Source organism: Lactuca virosa, chromosome 1 (genome assembly GCF_052849685.1).
Source record: "Lactuca virosa cultivar CGN04683 chromosome 1, Lactuca_virosa_CGN04683_v6, whole genome shotgun sequence".
In the NCBI taxonomy this organism is placed as follows: Eukaryota; Viridiplantae; Streptophyta; class Magnoliopsida; order Asterales; family Asteraceae; genus Lactuca; species Lactuca virosa.
The window spans coordinates 129,550,514-129,573,778 of NC_136426.1; the positions used below are offsets into that span (position 1 = coordinate 129,550,514).

At 36.1% G+C, this 23,265-nt stretch overlaps 1 protein-coding gene and 1 long non-coding RNA gene across 3 annotated transcripts in view; one reads left to right on the forward strand and one right to left on the reverse strand.

Annotated features, from left to right (window-relative positions):
* Positions 1–7,347: 7,347 nt before the first annotated feature.
* LOC145158003 (uncharacterized) lies at positions 7,348–8,653 on the reverse strand. The gene is made up of 2 exons (XR_013737233.1): positions 8,324–8,653; positions 7,348–8,184 (listed from the first exon to the last, which is right to left on the reverse strand). It is a non-coding gene; the product is annotated as an uncharacterized LOC145158003 (long non-coding RNA).
* Positions 8,654–9,470: 817 nt separating this feature from the next.
* Positions 9,471–23,265, forward strand: part of LOC145158008 (cytochrome P450 Tp4149-like) — a 22,628-nt gene continuing 8,833 nt past the window's right edge. The window contains exon 1 of one of the 2 annotated variants that reach the window (XM_079076977.1): positions 9,471–10,407. In XM_079076977.1, the coding sequence (XP_078933103.1) occupies positions 9,514–10,407 (894 nt within the window). In that variant the 5' untranslated portion in view covers positions 9,471–9,513. Of the gene's footprint in view, positions 10,408–19,657; positions 20,610–23,265 lie in introns of those variants that run through there. The other variant, XM_079076974.1, reaches the window with a different exon arrangement.

Below are 23,265 nucleotides of genomic sequence, written 5' to 3' on the forward strand. Positions count from 1 at the left end.
ATCTTTTTGGTCTTTTAAGCCCGATTAGGTCATGCATGTAAGTAAAGATGGGAGCATTACGTGACCAAATTGTCCCTAGAATCTAGATCTATGACCCCATGGTCTATCTTGAAGTTTTGATGGCTTTTGGAGTTGAACCTAAGCCATTTTGGGTTAGGGTTTGAGTTTATGCCTTGGGAAGAGGTTCTTAATGGGTAAAGTTGGAAACTTTAACCTTCTACACGTATTTCCAGCTTAGATCCAGAAGATAGGGCCCTGGTTTGAAGAATGGTGACTTAATGCATTAAGAAGGACTGATTGACTGAAGAACTCGACGAGTTCATAGAGGAACTCGACGAGTTGGGTCGAATTGTCCCGATTCTGTTAAAGGGAAGAACTCAATGAGTTGGAGGAAAACTCGACGAGTTGGATTGTGATTTTTATGATTCTGTGAGTTAAGGGGAACTCGACGAGTTGGAGGAAAACTCGACGAGTTGGATCATGATTTCACGATTCTGTGAGTTAAGGGGGAACTCGGTGAGTTGGAGGAAAACTTGACGAGTTGGATCGCGATTTCATGATTTTATGATTCTTGAGAACTCGGCGAGTTGAAGGGCAAACTCGACGAGTCGAGTCAACTCGGAGCGTTGAATTTGACTTTGACTTTAACTTTGACCAAAGTTAACCCGTAAGGGATAATGAGTATGAAAGGGTACTTAAAGGAAATATTTTATGTTTAGGAGCTTGAGTTGGGTTGATATCCGGAGTCAAGGATTTTTCAGCTACTTGCCAGTATTTGAGGTGAGTTACCTTCCCTGTATGAGCGGGTCGAAGGCACCAATGCCAACCCACTAGTAGTTGTTTATAGTAGAGATGATTGTTTGTGTGATAATTGTCTGGTATGTCACTATCTGTAGAGATTATGTGCTTGTATGCTATGTTATTATGTGGTAGTGGTAGGGGTGAAATAGATCCTGTAACCGGTTGAAATAAACCGGAGGGTAAGTCGGGCACTCAGATATGCCTGACAGTATGTTTATGAGATGATATTATGTGGTAGTGGTAGGGGTGAAATAGACCCCGTAACCGGTTGAAATAAACCGGAGGGTAGGTCGGGCACCCAGATATGCCTGACGGGGGTAGGCCGAGCACCCCTGTATGCCTGACAGGGGTAGGTCGGACACCCCGGTATGTCTGACAAGGGTAGGTCGGGCACCCCGGTATGCCTGACATGGGTAGGTTGAGCACCCAGGTATGCTCATCAGGGTAGGTCGGGCACCCAGATATGCCTGACAATATGTTTATTGTATGGTATGTAGTATGATGGGGGAACTCACTAAGCTTCGTGCTTACGGTTTTCAGTTTTGGTTTCATGTACCTCTTCTTCAAAAGGAAATGAGCCGGCATGATCGCAGCGCATCACACCATGATATTCGCACATGAGATCTTTGGGAGTTATACTCTGATGTTGTTTTATGATGACATGTTTTGATTATTGATATATTGGTTTTGATATGGGATGACATGATGGATGTTTTTAGACTATTGGTTTTATAATTACTTAATCAAAAATGAAATTTTTGGTCTTAAATTTTGGGATGTCACATTTATCTGTGGGACTCAGCAGCTTGTGGTGAGTTTCCTCACCGTGTTTAGCGGGTCGAAGGCACCAATGTGGGACGATGGTTTATTATGTTAGGACGCTAGATGTATGCGTGACTCTTGCATGAGTATGCGTTGGTATGTATACCGAGCGGGGCTCGATGTCGAGCAAGGCCCGATGACTGTATTGTATGCTATTATCTTTGTGATTATCGCATGCGTTAATAGGATTATATGTTTATATGTTTATATGTGTATCGGGCAGGGCCCGATGTCAGGCGAGGCCTGATAATTGATAGATTTGTAAACTGAGCGGGGCCCAAGACGGCTGGGACTCGATGCCAGGCGGGGGCCCAATATGTGTTTATTATGTATGATATGTGGTATTTTGGGGAACTCACTAAACTTTGTGCTTACGGTTTTCAGTTTATGTTTCAGGTACTTCTGGTTCAAAAGGGAAGAACTCGTGATGATTACAGAGCACACTCCACCTCATTCCGCATTTTGTGATTTACTCTAATATTTTATGATGTAGTAATACACTTTGATCAATCTTGGTTGTATGACAATGTTTTGGATTACCGTTTGTTAATTTTAAAATGAAATTTTTGGGTCTTTCTTTTAGGACTATATATATATATATATATATATATATATATATATATATATATATATATATATATATATATATATATATATATAAGCTAGGTTCATTTGTTTAAACTAAGTATTGTGTTATCGTATGCATAAATGTGGGCCAATCAAAATTAAATAAAAAATTAAATAATTAAATAAATAAATAAGGGTAATTTAGTAATTTGTTTAGTAACTTCCAAAATTAATCCCTATAATCATGGTATTGACCTAATCTCTCCAATTTAAATCACGGACTACAAAACCGACTATCACCGGCGTTTTCTTTCTTTTTTTTGGCCCGATCAGCAGCCACACGAATGGGAAAGGCAAAGAAGATCGCTGATCTCCAAGGGGGTGTTTTAGGTGGTTTAATCGACTGAATCGGATGGAGAGGAGGGTGAAGCGAGGGCAGCAAGGGTTGATTAGCAACTCTCCGCTTACTCTCTTCTGATTCTAACAGCGAGGGGTGAGACCAGAAGAGGGTCCGACGACAGGTGGGGATTCAATTGAATTTTGGGAATTAGGGTTTTCAGAAATTTGGATTGACAGAAATATGCAGCCAGAAATTTCAGAAGCAGCCGCTATACAAAATATGACGAGGGTTCCTGGCAAGAGAGGTAGGAATGAGATTCCGCATGAGATAATTGAGGTTAGTGAGGATGAACTGATGAAGAATCGACCACGAGAAGACCAAGTCAAATCAACTGGAATAGCTTTTGGGCCCTCATATCAGGTAATTGCTTATATTTTCTTGGTCTCATAGTAAGAAGTAAGAACCCTGTTTCAATTTGTAAGATTGAAAATGTTTTTGATGTTCTAGAATTGTACTTATAGTCTCATATTCTGGATTATTTTCAGCCGGCTTCTTCAGGGAAGGGGAAGCCAACGAAGCTGCACAAGAGGAAACATTAGATTGGATCTTTATACTTTGATATGAGATCTAAAGAGATGGAATTGGCAGAAAGGCGCTCAAAAGGCTTTCTCACAAAAGCAGAAACACAAGCCAAGTATGGATGGTAATAAACTCATAATTTTTTTGTATGTTGCATGTTAATGTTGTGTCAATTTTTCTTCTACAAATGAAAAGCGTTGCAAAGATTTTTGCTTTGTTTTCTCAAGAGCTCGTCAATGTTTCTGAAATGGAATCATGAATTCCAATTCTGTTGGAATCTAAACTACATTTTGGTTTTGTTTTGACAGAAGTTGATGCTTGAAGAACGGACCGCAAATTTGAAAGTGATTCTAAGCATTCTCAGGGAATATTATTCTTACATGATTTGATTCATGACAGTTATTTTCGTTAAATGTATAATTTCATGGATGATCAAGGAAAGAGCTATTCTTCTGATAGAATAATCTACAATAGAATGATAGGAGTATATGTAATAATATATTCTGCTAGAATATTAAGGTCGAATAATATACATAATTTTGTTTGTTATTAGTGAGTATTTCATTGTCATAGACTATTATATAAAGTTTTTAGTTTTTTAAGAATGTAATGAAAAATTTGAAGTTGTATCCAAAAATGTGTTTATTAGTCGGTGTTGGCATTCGCATAGAATATCATTCTAATAGAAACATGTATCCTAAAATTTGTAGAGAATCTGATTCTAACAGAATAAAATCGGGTTTAATTATAAAAATTACGTTATAATTAAATTAAAATAATTAAAAAAATTAGAATTTTAAAATCAAGAGAGTTTATTATCCCCAAAAATATGGAATTTTCCTTTTTTAAATTTATCCCATTTGTCTAAAATACCCTTAGAATGAAATTAGATGGTATTTTTTAATTATATTTAATTTAATAATATATATTAATCACTTTCTTAAATTAAGTAAAATGATTGGCCCACATTTATGCATACAATAACACAATAATTAGTGTAAATAGAATAACCTAAGCCTATATATATATATATATATATATATATATATATATATATATATATAGAGGGAATGGTTATATGGAAAACAAAAAAACCCTAAAAATCATAAAAATGCATAAAAAAAATACCTAGACATCACAAAACTTTTTTTTTTATTTTACACATCAAAAAAGCGCAGCTTTTTTTATAAAATTTCGCTTAACAAAAAAAAAATCATTTTTTTAAAAACACTTTTTTTTTCAAAAAACATTTTTAGCGATTTTGTGTTAAAAAGTGCGATTTTTTCAAAAAAAAGTTTTGTTATCTCTAAGTATTTTTTATGCATTTTTTTTTATTTTTAGGGTTTTTTGTTTTCCATAGAACCTAAACCTATATATATATATATATATATATATATATATATATATATATATATATATATATATATATATATATATATATATATATATAGGTTCCGTTGGAATTAAAAATAAAATAGAGATCTTGAGATTCAAACTCAGCCACATATTTTATATCTGCCGCTCTAATCCTCCGACTGCCAATGTGGTAGACATGTTATAATCATAAATGATTATATAGCGTCGTACGTTCCTTTCTCCTCTGCCACCATCCCCACCACCACAACTGCTACCACCACAACCACTACTACCACCTCTAACACCAGTCGACCCCACCGCTGTCACCTCCGTCACTTATACATTCGTCACCTCCGTCCACCATCTTTTTTGACACCAACTGTCATAATCATATATGCTTACTCTGTCTGTGAACAGACATATATGTATAATCATTTATGATTATGCATACCATGCTGCTGTCGGTATGCTACAACGTTAGAACGGCAAATGAGAAATATGTGGCTGAGGTTGAATCTCAAAATCTTTATTTTTTTTTAATCTCAAGTGAATCGTTCTATATATATATATATATATATATATATATATATATATATATATATATATATATATATATATCAACCTGTGGACCACGCTCACCCCTACTACTTACACCCGATACACTTATGGAGTTAAAGAGACTTGTCACAATAAGTTAAGTCAAGATATCAGAGGCTGCCGTATTGTCTTTAGTGGAACAAGAAACTTTTGTAAAAGTAGCACAAAAAAATTCCGATAAAAGATAATAAAGGTAATTTTTTTTTAAATTACATATAACAAGCTAATTCACAAGTCTTATATTTTAAAGTTCACATATTCTTTTATTTATTTTTCGAAAACCCGTCGTCACGAGTTCGATTTTAACATCCATAAATACTTCTTTTTCAACACCACAAATCAAGTCATCGTTCTTTCAGCAAAAAGTAAAATCTGTTTTTTCCCTTTGTGGATCGTTGTTGAGTGTTAATTCGTTTCCCTTTGTTGAGTCGATGTTGTGAGCTAATTAATTCCCTCGTTTACCTTTGTTGAGTCGATGTTGTGATGAGTTAATTAATTCCACTGTTCGTCTTTCTATTCCACCGTTCATCATCTTTTCATTTTGTGGGCTAATTAATTCATTTAAGGCTGTTTGATTTAGAACTTTGGACTTCATTTATTAGACTTAATAGAGTAGTAGTTGCACCTTTTAATTCTGGGTGGATTAATTAATTTAGTGGGTTGTTTGATTTATAACTTTTGACTATTTTATTAAGCTTAATAGAGTACTAGTTGCATCTTTTAATTCTATGTGGATTAATTCAATTAGTAGGTAGTTTGATTTATAATTTTTGACTTTATTTTATTAGTGGGCTGTTTGATTTAGAACTTTTGACTTTATTTTATTAAGCTTGATAGAGTAGTAGTTGCATCTTTTAATTCTATGTAGATTAATTCATTTAGTGGGTTGTTTGTTTTAGAAATTTGGACTTCATTTTATTAAAGCTTAGTAAAGTAGTAGTTGCACCTTTTAATTCTCGGTTAGGCACCGTGTACATAGGAAAAAAAAATTCAAAACTTTTAATACGAATGTGAAGAAAATGAGGGCTAGTAATTGCTATCCTACCTACCATAGGTTAGTTCCATCATTTCATATATGTTTTGCTATTTTATTTAAAATTGAAAAATCTTAAAAAATAGTCTCTTCCAAAGAAAATAAGTTTGGTCTTAATTTTTTTTTTTTTTTTTCATCAAGGGTAGCGCTGTTTATTTTTTTGGGATAATGACTTATAGGGTAAGATAATTTTTGAAATGTACACATTTAGTCCTTATTGTTTTTTTTTTGTAAAATAAACCCTTATACTTTATTAATATGTACACATTAGGTCATTTTCACCGGATTCTACAGGCTTTGCTGACGTGAAAGGGTTAATTTTACAAAAAAAAAAAGAATAAGGACTAAATGTGTACATTTCAAAAAGTATCTTACCATATCAAGTCATTTTCCCTTTCTTTTATTTTGTTGAAATGAAATACCCAGGTGACATCCACATATCCACAACGAGATTTTTCCAACTTTTATTCATCATGAAAAAGAGGAAGAACCCCGATCTCCGGCGACTCCTTTGTGTGTTCCTACACATCACTGGTAGCAAGGAGGAATGATGACAAAAACAACAAGGTCGAAGGGGGAGGCAGGAGGAAGTAGAGACGGTAGTTGGCGGCGAGGAGCTGCTCTGGTAGCCCCCTCGTCGATTCTTTCTTCTTTTTCTGGCAACATATCTCAAAGATGGAGGCAAAGAGAGACAGATCGGAGAAACACAACATGTAAAGGGTGTTTGGCTGTTGATGTTCGACCAAAAGGAAGAGAGACGAGAAAGAGAAGGGTCGCCGCCCTTTTCTTGTTGCTGGAGGATGACCCACCTCCGGTGACTAAGCTAATTAATTGCTATTTAGTGCCACTTATGCTTCCACATCAGCAAAACCTGTAGAATTCGGTGAAAAGGACCTAATGTGTACATATTAATAAAGTATAAGGGTTTATTTTACAAAAAAAAATAATAAGGACTAAATGTGTACAATTCAAAAAGTATCTTACCCTATCAAGTCATTTTCCCTAAAAGAAAATTCGTATATGACCGGTATACCGGGTATAGACGGTCACAATGATTGCATTATTACAAAAAATAAAGTATAAGGGTTTATTTTACAAAAAAAAAAAATAAAGACTAAATGTGTACATTTTAAAAAGTATCTTAACCTATCAAGCCATTATCCCTATTTTTTTTTTTCTGTTAAGTCTAATCATATAACAAAATCGTTATTTAACAACTCAAAGACCATTAAAATAGCTTACTGACCCAACCTTAGACTAGAAATATTAAAATATATAAATATGAGGGACTAAAACTGTAAATTAATCTCTTCTTCCCTTTTTAGTCTATCATCGGACCTCCACTGTAACACAACGCCGCCCAAATTCCTACCCCTCCGATTCTGGGTTGCGATTTCGTGGAGGTGGTGTAGGAGACTGGATCGTCATTCTCGAATTCCTGATCTTCCCGTTCATATGGAGTATCCCGATCTTCTCCTCCGGCTTACCTCGAACTCTAGCAATCTTGCTTTCTACAATCATCATATATTTCGTCAACTACACCGGTTTGAATATCATAGGCATCTCTTTCCTCGTCTCTATTTTCCCCTTCATCTCATCTCACTCATTACCATCCCTCAAATCCGGCCACACAGTTGGCTAAGTTTGGGCCAAAAGGTGTCAAAAGACTGGAACTTGTTCTTCAATACCCTTTTCCGGAACTTAAATTTCTGGGACACCATGAATGCTATGGTCGGTGAAATCGATGGGAATTCGGGTTCATGGCGGTGGCAGCAGAGATGATTTCAGGAAAGTGATTAAAGATTTGGATCGAAATCGGAGCTGTGTTATCAGCTATAAGTTTATTCGAAAATTTGGACCGAAACCTAGTGATCATGGACCAGCGGTGGTTGTGCAGCCATTACCACCGCTGCCGAAGGAGGAGGATAAGGTTGAGGTGGAAGGGCTTAGACTCCGCCGTGTGTCGAGAACAGAGATGGGTTCATTACTGTTGTTGCTACCAAAACTACCGTCGTTAAACTTATTATTAGATCCTGTCAAAGGTTGAAAATCTGCAACTTCGAATGGCATACGGCATACCTCTCATCATCTGTTCATCAAGAAAAAAAAAGTTATTTAACCAAAAACAAAATAATAACACATTTTTTGGATTTTGAGCTTTCAGATGGGTTCAAATCTTGATTATTTTCGGTTCAAAAGTGATAACTTCTTTTTTTGGATGTTCAAACCTCAAAGATTTGGAGCTTTAAGATAGGAAGTAGAAAAGATATGTTCGGATGATTTTGAGGTGTGTTTTCGTGAGTTGTATTCAGGTAAGGGGAAAAAGAGGCAGTGGGGGTGGGGATGGTGGTGGCGTTGTGGTACAGGGGAGGAGGTGAGGCAGCCGGAAGAGGAGATGCCGCCGGAAAAAATGATGTCAAGAACGGTAGCAGAGAACAGGTCCGATAAGAGGCTAAACGGGGAAAAGAGATTAATTTATAGTTTTGGTCCTTGATATTTATATGTTTTGATATTTCTAATCTTAGGGTCGTTAGTACGTTATTTTAAGACAAAACTTCAACAATAGTCCCACTAACTTATTAGGTTAATGATTAGAAGTTTATAAATTTTTAATTTTTTTTAATACAACGTTCAACGTTTTAATCTAGTGTTTAACGAAAGTATTTTAAAATGTTATAAAAAAAATATTAAATTGTCATATAAAATCTATGAAACATTAAAAATGTTGTAAAAGAAAGTTTAGAAATAACTGTATGAAAATTATAAAAAAAAAACTGTATGAAAATGTAAAATAAAAAAAAGTTAAAAACTTGTAAGAAAAATTTAAAACATTTATAAAATATTTGGTTTAAAAGCACTTGTATTATAATCATATGAAAGTATAAAAAAAGTTTAAAAAAAAGTATAAACAAATTTTAAAACATTGTATTAGAAAAACATTTAGAACAAAATATCATAAAAATATTGTAAGAAATTATAAATAGTTTTAAGAAATTTTTTAAAAAAAAAATTATTCATATTTAGACAACTTTCTTTTTTTATACACATTTAATCATTTAACAAGTTAAATGGTCAAATATATATAAAAAAAATTAAAATTGCCTAAACGTAAACAAAACGAAAAGTAATTACCTCCAAGTCATTTTCCTCGATACTAAAAGGGTTCAAACCATATAGACCATCGTTGACGACCATCATTGACGACGATGAAAAAAAATAAAAATAAAAATTAATGATCATAACTTGAGAAACCATATTTTCCTTTATAATAATAGCTACCCCAGAAACGCCCTTTAGGTGAGTAGCTCCAAGAAATATGACAATCATTGTGTGTGCTGAGAATTCAACTTTTTATATAAACATTCCATCATTGGGCATCATAAATGTTTTGGTACCAATAAGGCAATAACCAAAGGAAATGTTTTCTTTCATAAAGAACTACCCCTTTTTCTACTATTCATGCATCGTTTTAGTAATTTTCATCAGTTTCAAATGGATTTTATCTCTTTTCAAGACCAATAAAAATTTACCACCATGTCCACCAAGGCTTCCTATCATCGGAAATCTCCACCAACTAGGTTTGAGCCCCCACCGCTCTCTTCAGGCCTTGTCCCAAAAACATGGTCCACTCATGTTGATGCACCTTGGCAATGTGCTCATGCTTGTTGCTTCCTCACCTGAAGCAGCCAAAGAACTCTTGAAAACCCATGATATAAAATTTGCTAGCCGACCAAAGTTAAGAATCCCAAACATTCTTTCGTATGGCTCCAACGACATAGTATTTTCTCCTTATGGAGAGAATTGGAGGCAATTGAAAAGCATCGCTGTAGTCCATCTTCTAAATAATACACGAGTCCAGTCATTTCAACAAGTGAGGGAAAAGGAGGTGGCTTTTATGGTTGACGAGATCAAAAAAAGTTGTGGCTCTTTAGTTGATCTTAATGAGTTGATTTTTTGTCTTACGAATAACATAGTCAGCAGGGTGAATCTAGGGAGGACATATGGTGGGTTAAAGTTCGAAGACATAATGGACAGGTTTCTGCATCTGCTTGGTGGTTTCCACGTTGGAAGTTATATTCCATGGTTGGCTTGGATAGACCGATTGAGTGGTTTAGAGAAGAAAGCACATAAAGTCGTTAAAGAGTTTGATGATTTTCTTGAACGTGTTGTTGAAGAACATGTAGATAAGAGAAGAGGGGTGGATACTCTATGTAGTGAAGATCATGATCTAGTTGACATCTTATTGGATGTACAAAGAGATAATGCAATCGGCTTTACCTTTCATAGAGATGTCATCAAAGCCCTCATTTTGGTAAGAATTTTGCTTTCATGTTCTTGAATCGAAGAGTTATGATAAAATAAATAAATAAATAAATAATTGTGGATAAAGTCACATTTGCACCTGAAATGAAACAAATGAAACAGTAGACACCTAATATAGCAAATCAATGGAAGCGACTCGGACCACGCAAAATGTTTATATGTGAAATAGTCGTGTGTATCGAAAAAAAAGTAAGGATGGCAAATCTTATTTACATAACCAATATTAATAAATAAATTTATTCACTATGTGATTTTTTGTCGATTTTTGTAGGTAACTAGTGGTACTCACACGCTATAATTGATTTTTTTTTCTTTTCTCGAAGGCGGGTCATCAAAGCTAAAGAATGTTAGATTTAAATTTAGAACAAATAACTTTTTTAATGAATAATGATCCTCATAATAGTAAACTACAAAACCACTCATGTGGTTAAATTTTGGAACTAGTAAACTAAACTACAAAAAACATGCATACTACCATGTACTACCCACAAGTTATATTTGAAACTAGAGTAAACTTAAAATCGCTGATGTGGTTTCGTATATATAATATGCACATTTTGTTTCGATTCAGATTTTTCACTTGTATAGTCCCTCTCTATTAATATTATTTTGTTGTGGTTTTGTCTCTGCGAGACATAAAATGACAATTTTAACGTTATTTGACTTTTTTAATTCTTTATGCTTAATTTATTATAATAAATGTTGGACCATGTCTAGCGAACAAAATTAGTACATATGGCTCTTAGACGATTCCACATATGAATGAGATCAGGTGTTTTTATTAAAATATTTGGGTCCCATCACCAATCTCCGATGATTTCAACAAAGAGAATGAGATTATTAGAATTAAGGAGTTCGATAAACACACACGTGATAACGAAGATACTAACTAAAGGAACAACAAGAACACGAGGGTTTAACATGATTCACTTGATGAGAATAATCAAGTGTGTCCACATTTAAACTAGACATATATTTTATTGATAATAGCTAAAAGACACTTTCTCTCATGGGGTTACAATCATTTGTGGATATCTATTTATAATAAAGACCTAATTTCTTATGGATATGGGCTCATGGGTCGTGGCATCAATGACATGAGTTTGTCCATGATCGTCTATGGTCGGACATAAGTTGGTCTATGATCGTACATGGCTGACTTGGTCCCCAAGTTACAAGTTCAATTTGAAGTTCAGAGTTTAGGATTGATTCTAATCATCGAATAGAAAGCAAGGTGTACACCGAAGGATAAGCTTAAGCGACGAGCTTCGTAGTTTCGCTTCGCTTCAAAGTCTTCAATTATATTTCTTAACTTCGTCTAAAGCTCTACTTCTTGGCTGCTTCTGACCTTGTTCGCAACCTTGTTCCTGCAGCTTCATTTAGAAGTAACACTTAGCGAACTTCACCAAGCGGCTGTGTTGTATGATCAAAGCTTTGCACTACCAGCAACTTCGCCCGAAGCTTTGGTTTCATTTATATGAACTTCTCTAAGATAGTTTTCTTCTTGGGGCGATGCCTTAGTTTCTAAGCGGCAATAAGGTCAAAGGATAGATCGGGCCCCATGTGACAACCCGAAACTTTGCCTGTTTCCGTTACGCGTTTTCCGTTAATAAAATTTCGAAATCATTAACTTCTCCGTTAACTTCTTGGTTTAGAAAATAATCTAGTTATATATAATTAAAATTATTTACGATTCGGAACCAAAAATCGCGCGGAAACCCGAATATCTCTAAAAATCAATCATTTCCGGTTTAAGTGAGGTTACGACCGTAAACAAGTTTACGGCCTTATACCTGTTTACGGTCCGCAAAAGGTGGACTCCCACCACCGACCACAAAGTCACTATAAATTTGAGACCTCCACCTTCATTTGAACATTTCTGGCCAAAAACTCTCTCCTTCTCCCTCTAAGAACCTTGACCGTAAACACCTAAAAACACCTTCAAACTTCGGGAAACATCGAGAAACACCGTTTGGAGCCACTTCGGAACGCCTGGAAACGCTTGTCTCTTCGAAATCAGCCCCATCATTCTTGAGTTTACGGTCCATCTTCAAAGACCGTAAACCCTGTTCTTGAGTTTACGGTCCAAGCCTTCAAAGACCGTAAACTCTGTTCTTGAGTTTACGGCCGTAAACTCATCAAGCCTTCAGAGACCGTAAACTACCAGTCGACCGTAAACCCTTGTTTACGACCGTAAACACCTCTTAAGTGGTGCTTTTGGCTGAAAATCCATTTCCTTCGATTCGATCAGTCCCGGTAACATTCCTCAACCGAGCACAAGTGTTCCTCTAACACTTTATCTAACGAAATCACTAATTTAGATACATATATGTATTTATTTGATAATAGGATTTCGTTAAGTGTCACGTGCAACAACTCGAGGATCTTCATTTCAGTCAACGTTTTCACACAACAACAGTGAGTTCATACCCCTACATTTTCCATGTTTTTAATGTTTTCAGGGGGGGAATACAAGCTAAACATAAATGTTTTCAAGCTTACGCAATACCTCATACTTTAATCCCTTTTGTATTGCGTTGAGCATAAGGGACGTTTTCACTAAAATTGCATAGTTTTTCAGACACGCTATTCACTATACATGCAAGCTATAATCGGTATAGTTTGGGATTTTTCTAAAAAATATCAAGTATAGAAACTTTCACTACTAAACATATGCACTAAGACAGAAACAGTTTACATTTTACATCACTACTTTATAATGACATTCATAACTGTAATTATCACTACATACGGTATACATACGGATTATTGGAGCGGAGGTGAGTAAGTCTTTGAGTTTGTCAAAGGCTTCTTGGCATGCAATATTGAAGTCAAAATCAACATCCTTTTGGAGAAGGAGGCACATCGGACGCGTAATCTTCGAGAAATCTTTGATAAATCTTCTATAAAATCCCGCATGGCCCAAGAAAGATCTCACCTATCTAACACATGTTGGGTAAGGAAGGGTTTGGATGACATCAATTTTTGCTTTATCAACTTCAATTCCCTTTTTGGAGACGATGTGTCCCAAGATGATGCCTTTATTGACCATAAAGTGACACTTCTCAAAGTTTAACACCAACTTCTTCTCAATGCATCTTTTCAAAATCTTCTCAAGATTATCCAAGCATTCATTAAACGAATTGCCATACACTGTGAAGTCGTCCATGAACACTTCAATTATATTTTCTACATAATCTGAAAAGATGCTCACCATGCATCTTTGGAATGTGGCGGGGGCATTGCATAATCCAAAGGGCATTCGCTTGTAGGCAAACGTGCCAAAAGGGCATGTGAAGGTTGTCTTGTCTTGATCTTCGGGGGAACGGGTATTTGATGAAAACCCGAGTATCCATCGAGACAACAATAATGTGACTTGCCCGCCAATCTCTCGAGCATTTGGTCGATGAAAGGAAGAGGAAAGTGATCTTTTCGTGTGCTTGAATTCAACTTTCGATAATCAATGCATACCCTCCATCCATTTTGAACTCGAGTGGGTACCATTATTCCTTTGTTATTCTCAAAAACCGTGATTCCCGTTTTCTTAGGAACCACTAGAACCGAACTAACCCACTTGGAGTCGGAAATCGGGTAAATCATATCCGCATCAAGGAGTTTGATTATCTCTTTCTTGACAACTTCCATCATGGGAGGATTTAATCATCTTTGAGCTTCCCTCTTAGGCTTACAATCATCTTCCATGAGTATCTTGTGAGTGCATACATTAGGGCTTATTCCCTTAATGTCCGCTATTGTCCACCCCATGGCCTCTTTATGATCTTTCAAGACTTCAATCAATTGGTTTTCTTCAAAGTCTTTCAATTGAGAAGAGATGATCACCGGTAGATTTTCATCTTGACCTAGATAAGCATATTTCAAATGGCTAGGTAAGACTTTCAATTCAAGTGTGGGTGGGTGGATTATGGAAGGTGGCATCTTGTTTGGAGAACGAGATAAGGAAACTTGAGAAACATCCTTTTTTGTTGAGTTGTTAACTTCTAAAGTCTTTACAATCTCTTCAACTTCGGAGTCCAATGTATACATATCCAATGTTTTCTTCAAACTTTCACCATCAAGACTCATGTTGAGCACCATCTTCAAAAGATCCCCATTTGATAACTCGAATAATTATTGGGTGATTGACTCAATCACATCAACCTGATACAATGGAGAAATATTGCTAGGATACCTCATTGCTTCAAAGATGTTGAAGTGAATGGTCTCTCCATCGAACTCCATGGTGATCTTCCCATTATGGACATCGATTATCGTGTGAGCGGTATTCATGAAAGGTCTTCCAAGAAGGATCATAGATGACTTGGAATGAGTCTTCTCTTCAAGGTCAATGACATAGAAGTCCGTGGGAAATACTAGTTGATTGACTTGAACTAGTACATCCTCCAACACACCTCTTGGAAATACACTTGACTTGTCTGCTAATTGAATAATGACTCCGGTTTCTTCCAAAGGACCAACATTGAGAGATTGAAAAACCGAATATGGCATGACATTGATTGAGGCTCCAAGGTCTAACATGGCACTTTCAACATGCAAATCACCAATGGTACAAGGGATAGCAAACATTCCCGGATCCTTGCATTTGGGTGGAAGCTTCTTTTGGATAACCGCGGACACATTTGCATTGACTTGAATCTTTTCATTCGCCTTAAACTTCCTCTTATTGGTGCACAAATCCTTAAGAAATTTGGCATAGCGCGGAATTTGCTTTATGACATCCAATAGTGAAATGTTGATTTGAACTTTGCGGAAAGTCTCAAGAAATTCTTTTTCTTCCTCTAGTTTCTTTGAGGAAGCTAACCAGGAGGGGAAAGGTGGTGGTATGACCAATGGCTTGATGTTCTTGTTGGAAGAGTCGGGTTGATCATTGGTTGGCATAATCGGGTCCTTTGGGGTAGCTTCAACCTTCGGAGGCTCAACAACAATAACCTCATATTCTTCTTCTCTTGAAACTCTTTTAGGGTTGCTTTCTCCAAGTGTTTTGCCACTTCTCAAAGTTATTGCACTCACATTGGGGTTCTTCTCGGTTTGAGATGGAAGTTTACCCCTTTGTTCCATCTTGTTGAGAGCGGTGGCCAAGTCTCCAATTTGTGCTTGAATGTTGGAGAAAGTATTCTTGGTCACTTGTTGAAATTGGGTTTGGCTTTGAGCAAAAGAAGTAACGAGTTCTTGAAGACTCATTTGATGGTTACCACTTGATTGGCCTTGTTGATGAGGTTGTTGGTAATTTGGAGGGGGATGAGATGTTTGTGGATATGGAGGTTTTTGTGATGGGTATTGAGAAAATTGGGGTCTCATCAAAATGTTTGGTGAATTTTGCTTTGGTGGGTATGGGTTGTTTGGGTTATTCCGCCAATTTGGATTGAAGTTGTTTTGAAATCCTATGGGTCTTGGTTGACCTTGATATGCTCCCATTTCATTCACATCCTCCGGTTCACTTCCAAGAGTGGGACACTTATCCGTATAATGGCCCGTCATGGCATAAATACCACACACCATCAATTGTTGACCACTTCCCACCACCATTTGACTTAGCACATTAGTCAAATCCAAGAGCTTTGATTCTAAGTGTTGAGTGTTGCTAACTTCACCAACTACTTGTGGAGAATTTCTCTTCATGTCATTTCGAGTCCTAAAGTTCCTTTGATTTTGAGAAATGGTTCCAAAAAGCAAGCGTATCTCTTGAGGTGTCTTGTTGAAGATGTCACCACCACTTGAGGCATCGATCATCCTTCGATCCTTTTCATTCATACCCTCATAAAATTGTTGAAGAAGTAGTTGTTCGGGAATGTTGTGTTGAGGACAACTTGTACACAAGTTGTTGAATCGTTCCCAAAAATCATGAAAAGTCTCATGCTCTCCTTGACGAATCCCCAAAATGTCACTTCTTTGGCTTGAAATTCGGGAGGTGGGATAGAACTTGCTATTGAAGGCTTTGAGTAACTCTTCCCATGTGTGAATAGATCCCGGTGGTAAGTTAAATAACCACTCTCTAGCTTTATCTTCCAAGGTGAGCGGGAAGGCGGTTAGCTTGAAATCATCCAATGTCACATTTTCGGGCAACATGCTAACACATATCATATGAAAGGACTTCAAAATGGAACTTGGTAAGTTGATGTATGAAACTTGAATTCAATTCAATTCCTCGGCGGTTTGCGGGATAAACAATAGCAAGAGGTGCATGAGTAACATCTGTTTCCATCATTTGTCGAAGTGTCAACTCTTGAGGGGGATTGGGTGGATTGGGGTAATTGGGATTTTGTTGCAAGTAATTAGGATGTTGTTGGTAAGGTGGGTATGGGTATTGTTGGGGATTGTAGATTGGTGGTGGATAAGGTTGGTAATTAGGGTATTGGTTGTAGGGAGGTTGTTGTGGTGGGTACATCAGGTTTTGGTACATTGGAGGGTGTTGGTAATTGGGTTGATTTGGGTAATGTACTTGTTGAACTTGAAAAACATTGTTTTGAGGTTGGTTGTTTTGGTGGAAGTGTTGGTTTTGTGGTTGTGGTGGTTGATAGTTGGGTTGGTTTTGAGGAGGGGCTTGATTCCAAGGTGGCATATCAATGAGAGGTTCTTGTTGTTGTCTTGGTTGTTGGGGTGGTGTATTGGCATCTTGATTGTTTGGGTTTGGGTTGGGATTGTGAGGTGGAGTGTGATTCATGGCTATGTAGTTTTCAAACGGAATGTCTTCAAAGGAATGACCAACAATTGGAGAACTCGGCTCGGTGTCGGTAGCACTTGAAGTGTGAACTTGGTCTTCTAAGTTGATTAGTGGAGAAGAGGAAGAAGCTTGAACTAGTTGTTGTTGCTTTGCTTGTTTGGCTAACTTTTTCAACCTTTTTGCTTCTTTTTTAATTTCCGGATTGTAGAGTAGTTCACCGGTTCTTGTAGACCTAGGCATAAACAATCAAATAACAATAACCAATTTCCCCGGCAACGACGCCAAAACTTGGTGGGATGTCAAGTCCACCAAGCAAATTACACCCTTTGTTTGCAAATAAAACGTAATATAATGATAAAAGGGGTATCGATCCTTGGGGAAATGGTTGTATTCAATCACCAATGCAATCCAATAGAACTAGTGAAAATAAACTAACTAACTACAATTAAACTAAAAGGGGGGGGGGGGTGTTATGATTGCTTGAAAACTAAAAGACTTGAATAACTAAAAACTTGCAATTAAGCAAGAAAGTGAGATGCTCAAATATTGGAGAGAATTGGTAAACCAAGGCAATTCAACACAATGAACATTTGTGTGTTTATCATTAGGATTTAACATGAAGCTTATCATTCACCCCAAATTGGTTATAGCAATCATGAAGCATGATATGCCAAGATTTCTCATAGGTAGTATGGAGGTTGGGGAAGCCCACAACACACCTTCTTAATCAAAATCAAAGATCCAATTGAAGCAATTGAACCCAAGAAGTTGATTAGCCTTAAGAATGAAGAAATCCTCAATTCCTAGAGGATGTCAATGCTTACACATCCATAAAGGAGTTATGATTCATAAGCTAGAGATGATTTCTACCATCATAAAGCCCTTGTTCTAAGTAAATTCAATGATTCAATGCCAAACCAAAGAAATAAACCAACAATTGCTTAGTAAAGTACCAAGCTCATGATCAAAGCACTAAACAAGCATAGGAAATATGAACTAGAATCATAGACATAAGATAAACGATAAATAAGCATAAATCCTTCAAAAACCCACAAACATTCAGAGGTTTTAGCCAAGCTCTACCAAAATAGAGAGTTTAGCCACTCATGACAATAGAACAACAATCACAAAAGTCTAATTGCATAAAGAAACTACCAATAACTTGGAAAGATGAAAAGAAATGAGTCTTGAGCTTCAAAATCGCCTTCTTCAGCTCTCCAATGGTGTAAAATCGAGAGTATGGCTGCTAGATCTGATCCCCCAAGGTTATGGTGTGCCAAATGATCAAAATGCCCAAACTGGGCAGTTGCGCGGGTACCCGCGCGATGAAAATTCCACCCGCGCAAATGTTGCTGTAATGCTATTGGTCCTTCATCCCTCCAGTCCACCCTTCCACTACCAAAGATTCATTTGGTCCCCTCCATATCCATGTGATTTAAACCTACCAATCATCATTTAGCTACAAAAGTGGATGCTCCAAGCCCAAAAATAGAAGTTTATGACCCATCTTCACAAGTCCAAAATATCCAAGTCTTCAACTCTTTAAGGCCCAAGTCTTCTTTTATGGATCCGTCTAGCCCAATAGCGCCTCGAGAGCCCACAAGTCCGTCTTCGCTCTAATCCATAATCGCGATAAGCTCCAAAACCCTGCAAAATACCTCATGCAACATAAAAAACACCCGGTACGATCCATACTAAAGAAAAATAAATAAAATACAATGCAATAATGATAAAAAGATCTAAAAATCTAAAATAAACTAATAAAAATAAGGAAATAAAATAAGTTATCAACTGCCGTATATATCCACTTGCCTGAAAGAATTGCCGGAAGAAGGTGTATAAATGCCAATAAATACACAATTAATGCATTAGTTACAAAATTCAAATTAGGGACCAAAAAGTTTAGCAAAAACGAGGGTTGTGTGAGTCCGAGTTTACGAAGCTGCATTCGTGCCCATGTGCAAGTTCTACGCGCAGGTAGGTCTTGAAGTAAAATCATAGAAACAAGCTTGTAAGCCTTTCATGCATTCAAAGTTATAAACGTAGTTGAGTTTGGTCTTTCTACCAATGTGGGACTATTCCCACATTCCTCTCTTTTGCTAATTTTATTCTCAAATACCCGTCTTTGAGTATCGATATGCCATTCACATATACTCCATTTTAGACATATAATATATCGTTTCGAAGTTCTCACGGAGGAAAACACAAACTCACTTAGATTTAATTATATATACAGCATATGTATACATTTATGTATGTCCAAAGTTAATAAAAATATAAAAATTTATATTAAATTTTTCCGACAAGTGTAACGGTATTTTTTAAACAAAAATAAATTTAATGATGTTTCTTTTAACATGTAAACCGGCCAGAACTATCAAAATGTTTCTTGAACAACAACTCAGTTTCGATGCAAGTCATCTACGAAAAAAAAAAAAACCAGTCCTTATCCATACACTATTGTAATACAGTATATCTTTTGTAATATAATGCATACCACACAAACGAACCGCTTAGCTCCAAGAAATAATAATAAAGAATTGTTGTGTGCTGAGATTTCAGCTTTTTATATAAACCATTCCATATTATTGGGCATCATAAATATCTTGGTAAGCGAAATGTTTTATTTCTTACAGAATTCCCCTCTTTTCTACTATTCATGCATCGTTTTAATAATTCTCACCGGTTTGAAATGGATTTATACTCTTTTCAAGACCAATAGAAATTTACCACCATCTCCACCAAGGCTTCCGATCATCGGAAACCTCCACCAACTAGGGTTGAGCCCCCACCGCTCACTTGAGGCCCTGTCCAAAAAACATGGTCCACTCATGTTGATACACCTTGGCAACGTGCCCATGCTTGTTGCCTCCTCACCTGAAGCAGCCAAAGGGATCTTGAAAACCCATGATTTGAAATTTGCAAGCCGACCCAAGTTAAGAATTCCCGACATACTTTTGTATGGCTCCAACGACATAGCATTTTCTCCTTATGGAGAGTATTGGAGGCAATTGAAAAGCATCGCTGTAGTCCATCTTCTAAATAATACACGAGTCCAGTCATTTCAACAAGTGAGGGAAAAGGAAGTGGCTTTTATGGTTGACAAGATCAAAAAAAGTTGTGGCTCTTTAGTTGATCTTAATGAGTTGTTTTTTTGGCTTACGAATAACATAGTCTGCAGGGTGAGTCTAGGGAGGACATATGGTGGGTTAAAGTTCGAAGACATAATGGATAGGTTTCTGCATCTGCTTGGTGGTTTCGACGTTGGAAGTTATATTCCATGGTTGGCTTGGATAGACCGATTGAGCGGTTTAGAGGAGAAAGCACATAAAGTCGCTAAAGAGTTTGATGATTTTCTTGAATGTGTTGTTGAAGAACATGTAAATAAGAGAAGAGGGATGGATACTCTATGTAGTGAAGATCATGATCTAGTTGACATCTTATTGGATGTACAAAGAGATAATGCAATCGGCTTTATCTTTCATAGAGATGTCATCAAAGCCCTCATTTTGGTAAGAATTTTGCTTTCATGTTCATGAATCGAAGAGTTATGATAAAATAAATAAATAAATATTAAATAAATAATTGTGGATAAAGTCACATTTGCACCTGAAATGAAACAGTAGATACCTAACATAGCTAATCAATGGAAGCGACTTGGACCACGCAAAATGTTTATTTGTGAAATAGTCGCGTGTCTCGCAAAGAAGTAAGGATGGTAAATCTTATTTACATAACCAATAGATTTATTCACTATGTGATTTCTTGTCGATTTTTGTAGGTAACTAGTGGGAGTCACACGCTATAATTGATATTTTTTTTTCTCGAAAGCGGGTCATAAAAGCTAAAGAATGTTACATTTAAATTTAGAACAAATAACTTTTTAATGATCCTCATATAATAGTAAACTACAAAACATTCATGTGGTTAAAATTTAGAACTAGTAAACTAAACTACAAAAACCATGCATACTACCACTTACTACCCACAAGTTATATTTGAAGCTAGAGTAAACTTAAAATCGCTGATGTGGTTTCGTATATATAATATGCACATTTTGTTTCGATTCGGATTTTTCACTTGTATAGTCCCTCTCTGTTAATATTATTTTGTTGTGGTTTTGTCTTTGCAAGACATAAAATGACAATTTTAAAGTTATTTGATTTTCTTTTTAAATTCTTTATGCTTAATTTATTATAATAAATGTTGGACCATGTCTAGCGAACAATCTTAGTACATATGACTCTCAGACCACATATGGATGAGATCAGGTGTTTTTATTAAAATATTTGGGTCCCATCACCCAACTTCGATGATTTCAAGTTTTCAACAAAGGAAATGAGATTATTAGAATTAAGGAGTTCAATAAACACGCACGCAATAATGAAGATACTAATTAAAGGAACAACAAGAGCACGAGGGTTTAACGTGGTTCATACTTGATCAGAATAATCAAGTGCGTCCGCATTTAAACTAGAGATATATTTTATGGATAATAGCTAAAACACACACTTTCTCCAATGGGTTTACAATCATTTGTGGATATCTATTTATAATAAAGACCTAAATTCTTATGAATATGGGCGCCGTGACATCAATGACATAAGTTCGTCCATGATCGTCTATGGTCGTAAATAAGTTCATCCATGATCGTCTATGGTTGTACATAAGTTCGTCCATGATCATACATGGCTGACTTGGTCCCGAAGTTACAAGTTCAATTTTAAGTTCATAGTTTAGGATCGCTTCTAATCATGGAACAGGAAGCAAGGTGTACACCGAAGGATAAGCTTAAGCGACGAGCTTCGTAGTTTCGCTTCGCTTCAAAGTCTTTAACTATATTTCTTAACTTCGTCTAAAGCTCTACTTCTTGGCTGACCTTCTGACCTTGTTCGCAACCTTGCTCCTGCAGCTTCACTTAGAAGTAACACTTAGCAAACTTCACCAGGCAGCTTCGCTGTATGATCAAAGCTTTGCACTACCAACAACTTCACCCGAAGCTTTGGTTTCATTTATATGAACTTCCCTAAGATAGTTTTCTACTAGGGGCGTTGCCTTAGTTTCTAAGCGGCAATAAGGTCAAAGGATAGATCGGGCCCCACAAATCAACAATGAAATCATAGTACACATCCAAGACAAACAAGGTCAAGAAATAGTAGCTTCTATCCTCATAACATTGCACCTATATCTACTTCATGTGACATTAACTAAGAATGTTATAACTACCTCCCATAAAGCTAAGGGGATATTACGGAGGGGAGGAATAGTCGATAGTTAAAGACAGGGGAGACCCATTTGAGATATGGAAACTTGAAGAAGAAGCATCAATTCCTCCCTTAGCAACAAAGAAGGTACGTTGAAGGTGGACATACGATGAACGTAGAGATGGTACATGCCCACATAATTCTACAATAAAATAGGTCTAAAAATTTATATAAGAATAAAGACTTGTTATATGTTTGCTAGATATGAAACTCACACTAAAGGGTATATTTGGAAAAAAAATAGTTCGAAGTTCGAAGCTACTAAGCTAGAAATTGTAGCTATTATTTGTGTAGAAGTGGTCGCTAAAAGTAGGTTTAAGTTTTTGAAATGTGTAAAATAACATAAAACATGAAAGTTAGGGGTAGTCGGTGTCAATATCAATATAGGAGATACAAGAACCAGATGCGAGAAGGGTGATATCGAGGATCAAGTCCATGCAGTTTCTCCTTGACGAACTTCATACGTTCTCTCTCCTTCTTGACCATTGGTCAACGACTCGAAACCCACCCACCCTAAACATCTCGATTTTAAATTTTAAGAAAAACAAATTATATATAAACATTTCTTCATTCTCTATCTTTGCACAAAATTAATTATTTTCTCTCTCAAATTTCAACCCTCAAATAATGGATTCCTTATTTAGCTGTGTTTTTAATGATCCTAATTTGGATTTAATGTTTTATATCTACTAATTATTTTCATATTTTTTAAGATTAGTTTTTACTTATTATAATTATTTTATTAAAAAAGTGGTGAGAAAATGATGGAACCTATATATCGCCATCTTCATGTAATTGGGGAAGAGAGGGAATAGGATAGGAAGTGAGAGAAAAAGCTCATCTTCATGTAATTATTTTTATAGTTCTTAAGATTTCTTTTACTTATTTTAATTATTTTATTAAA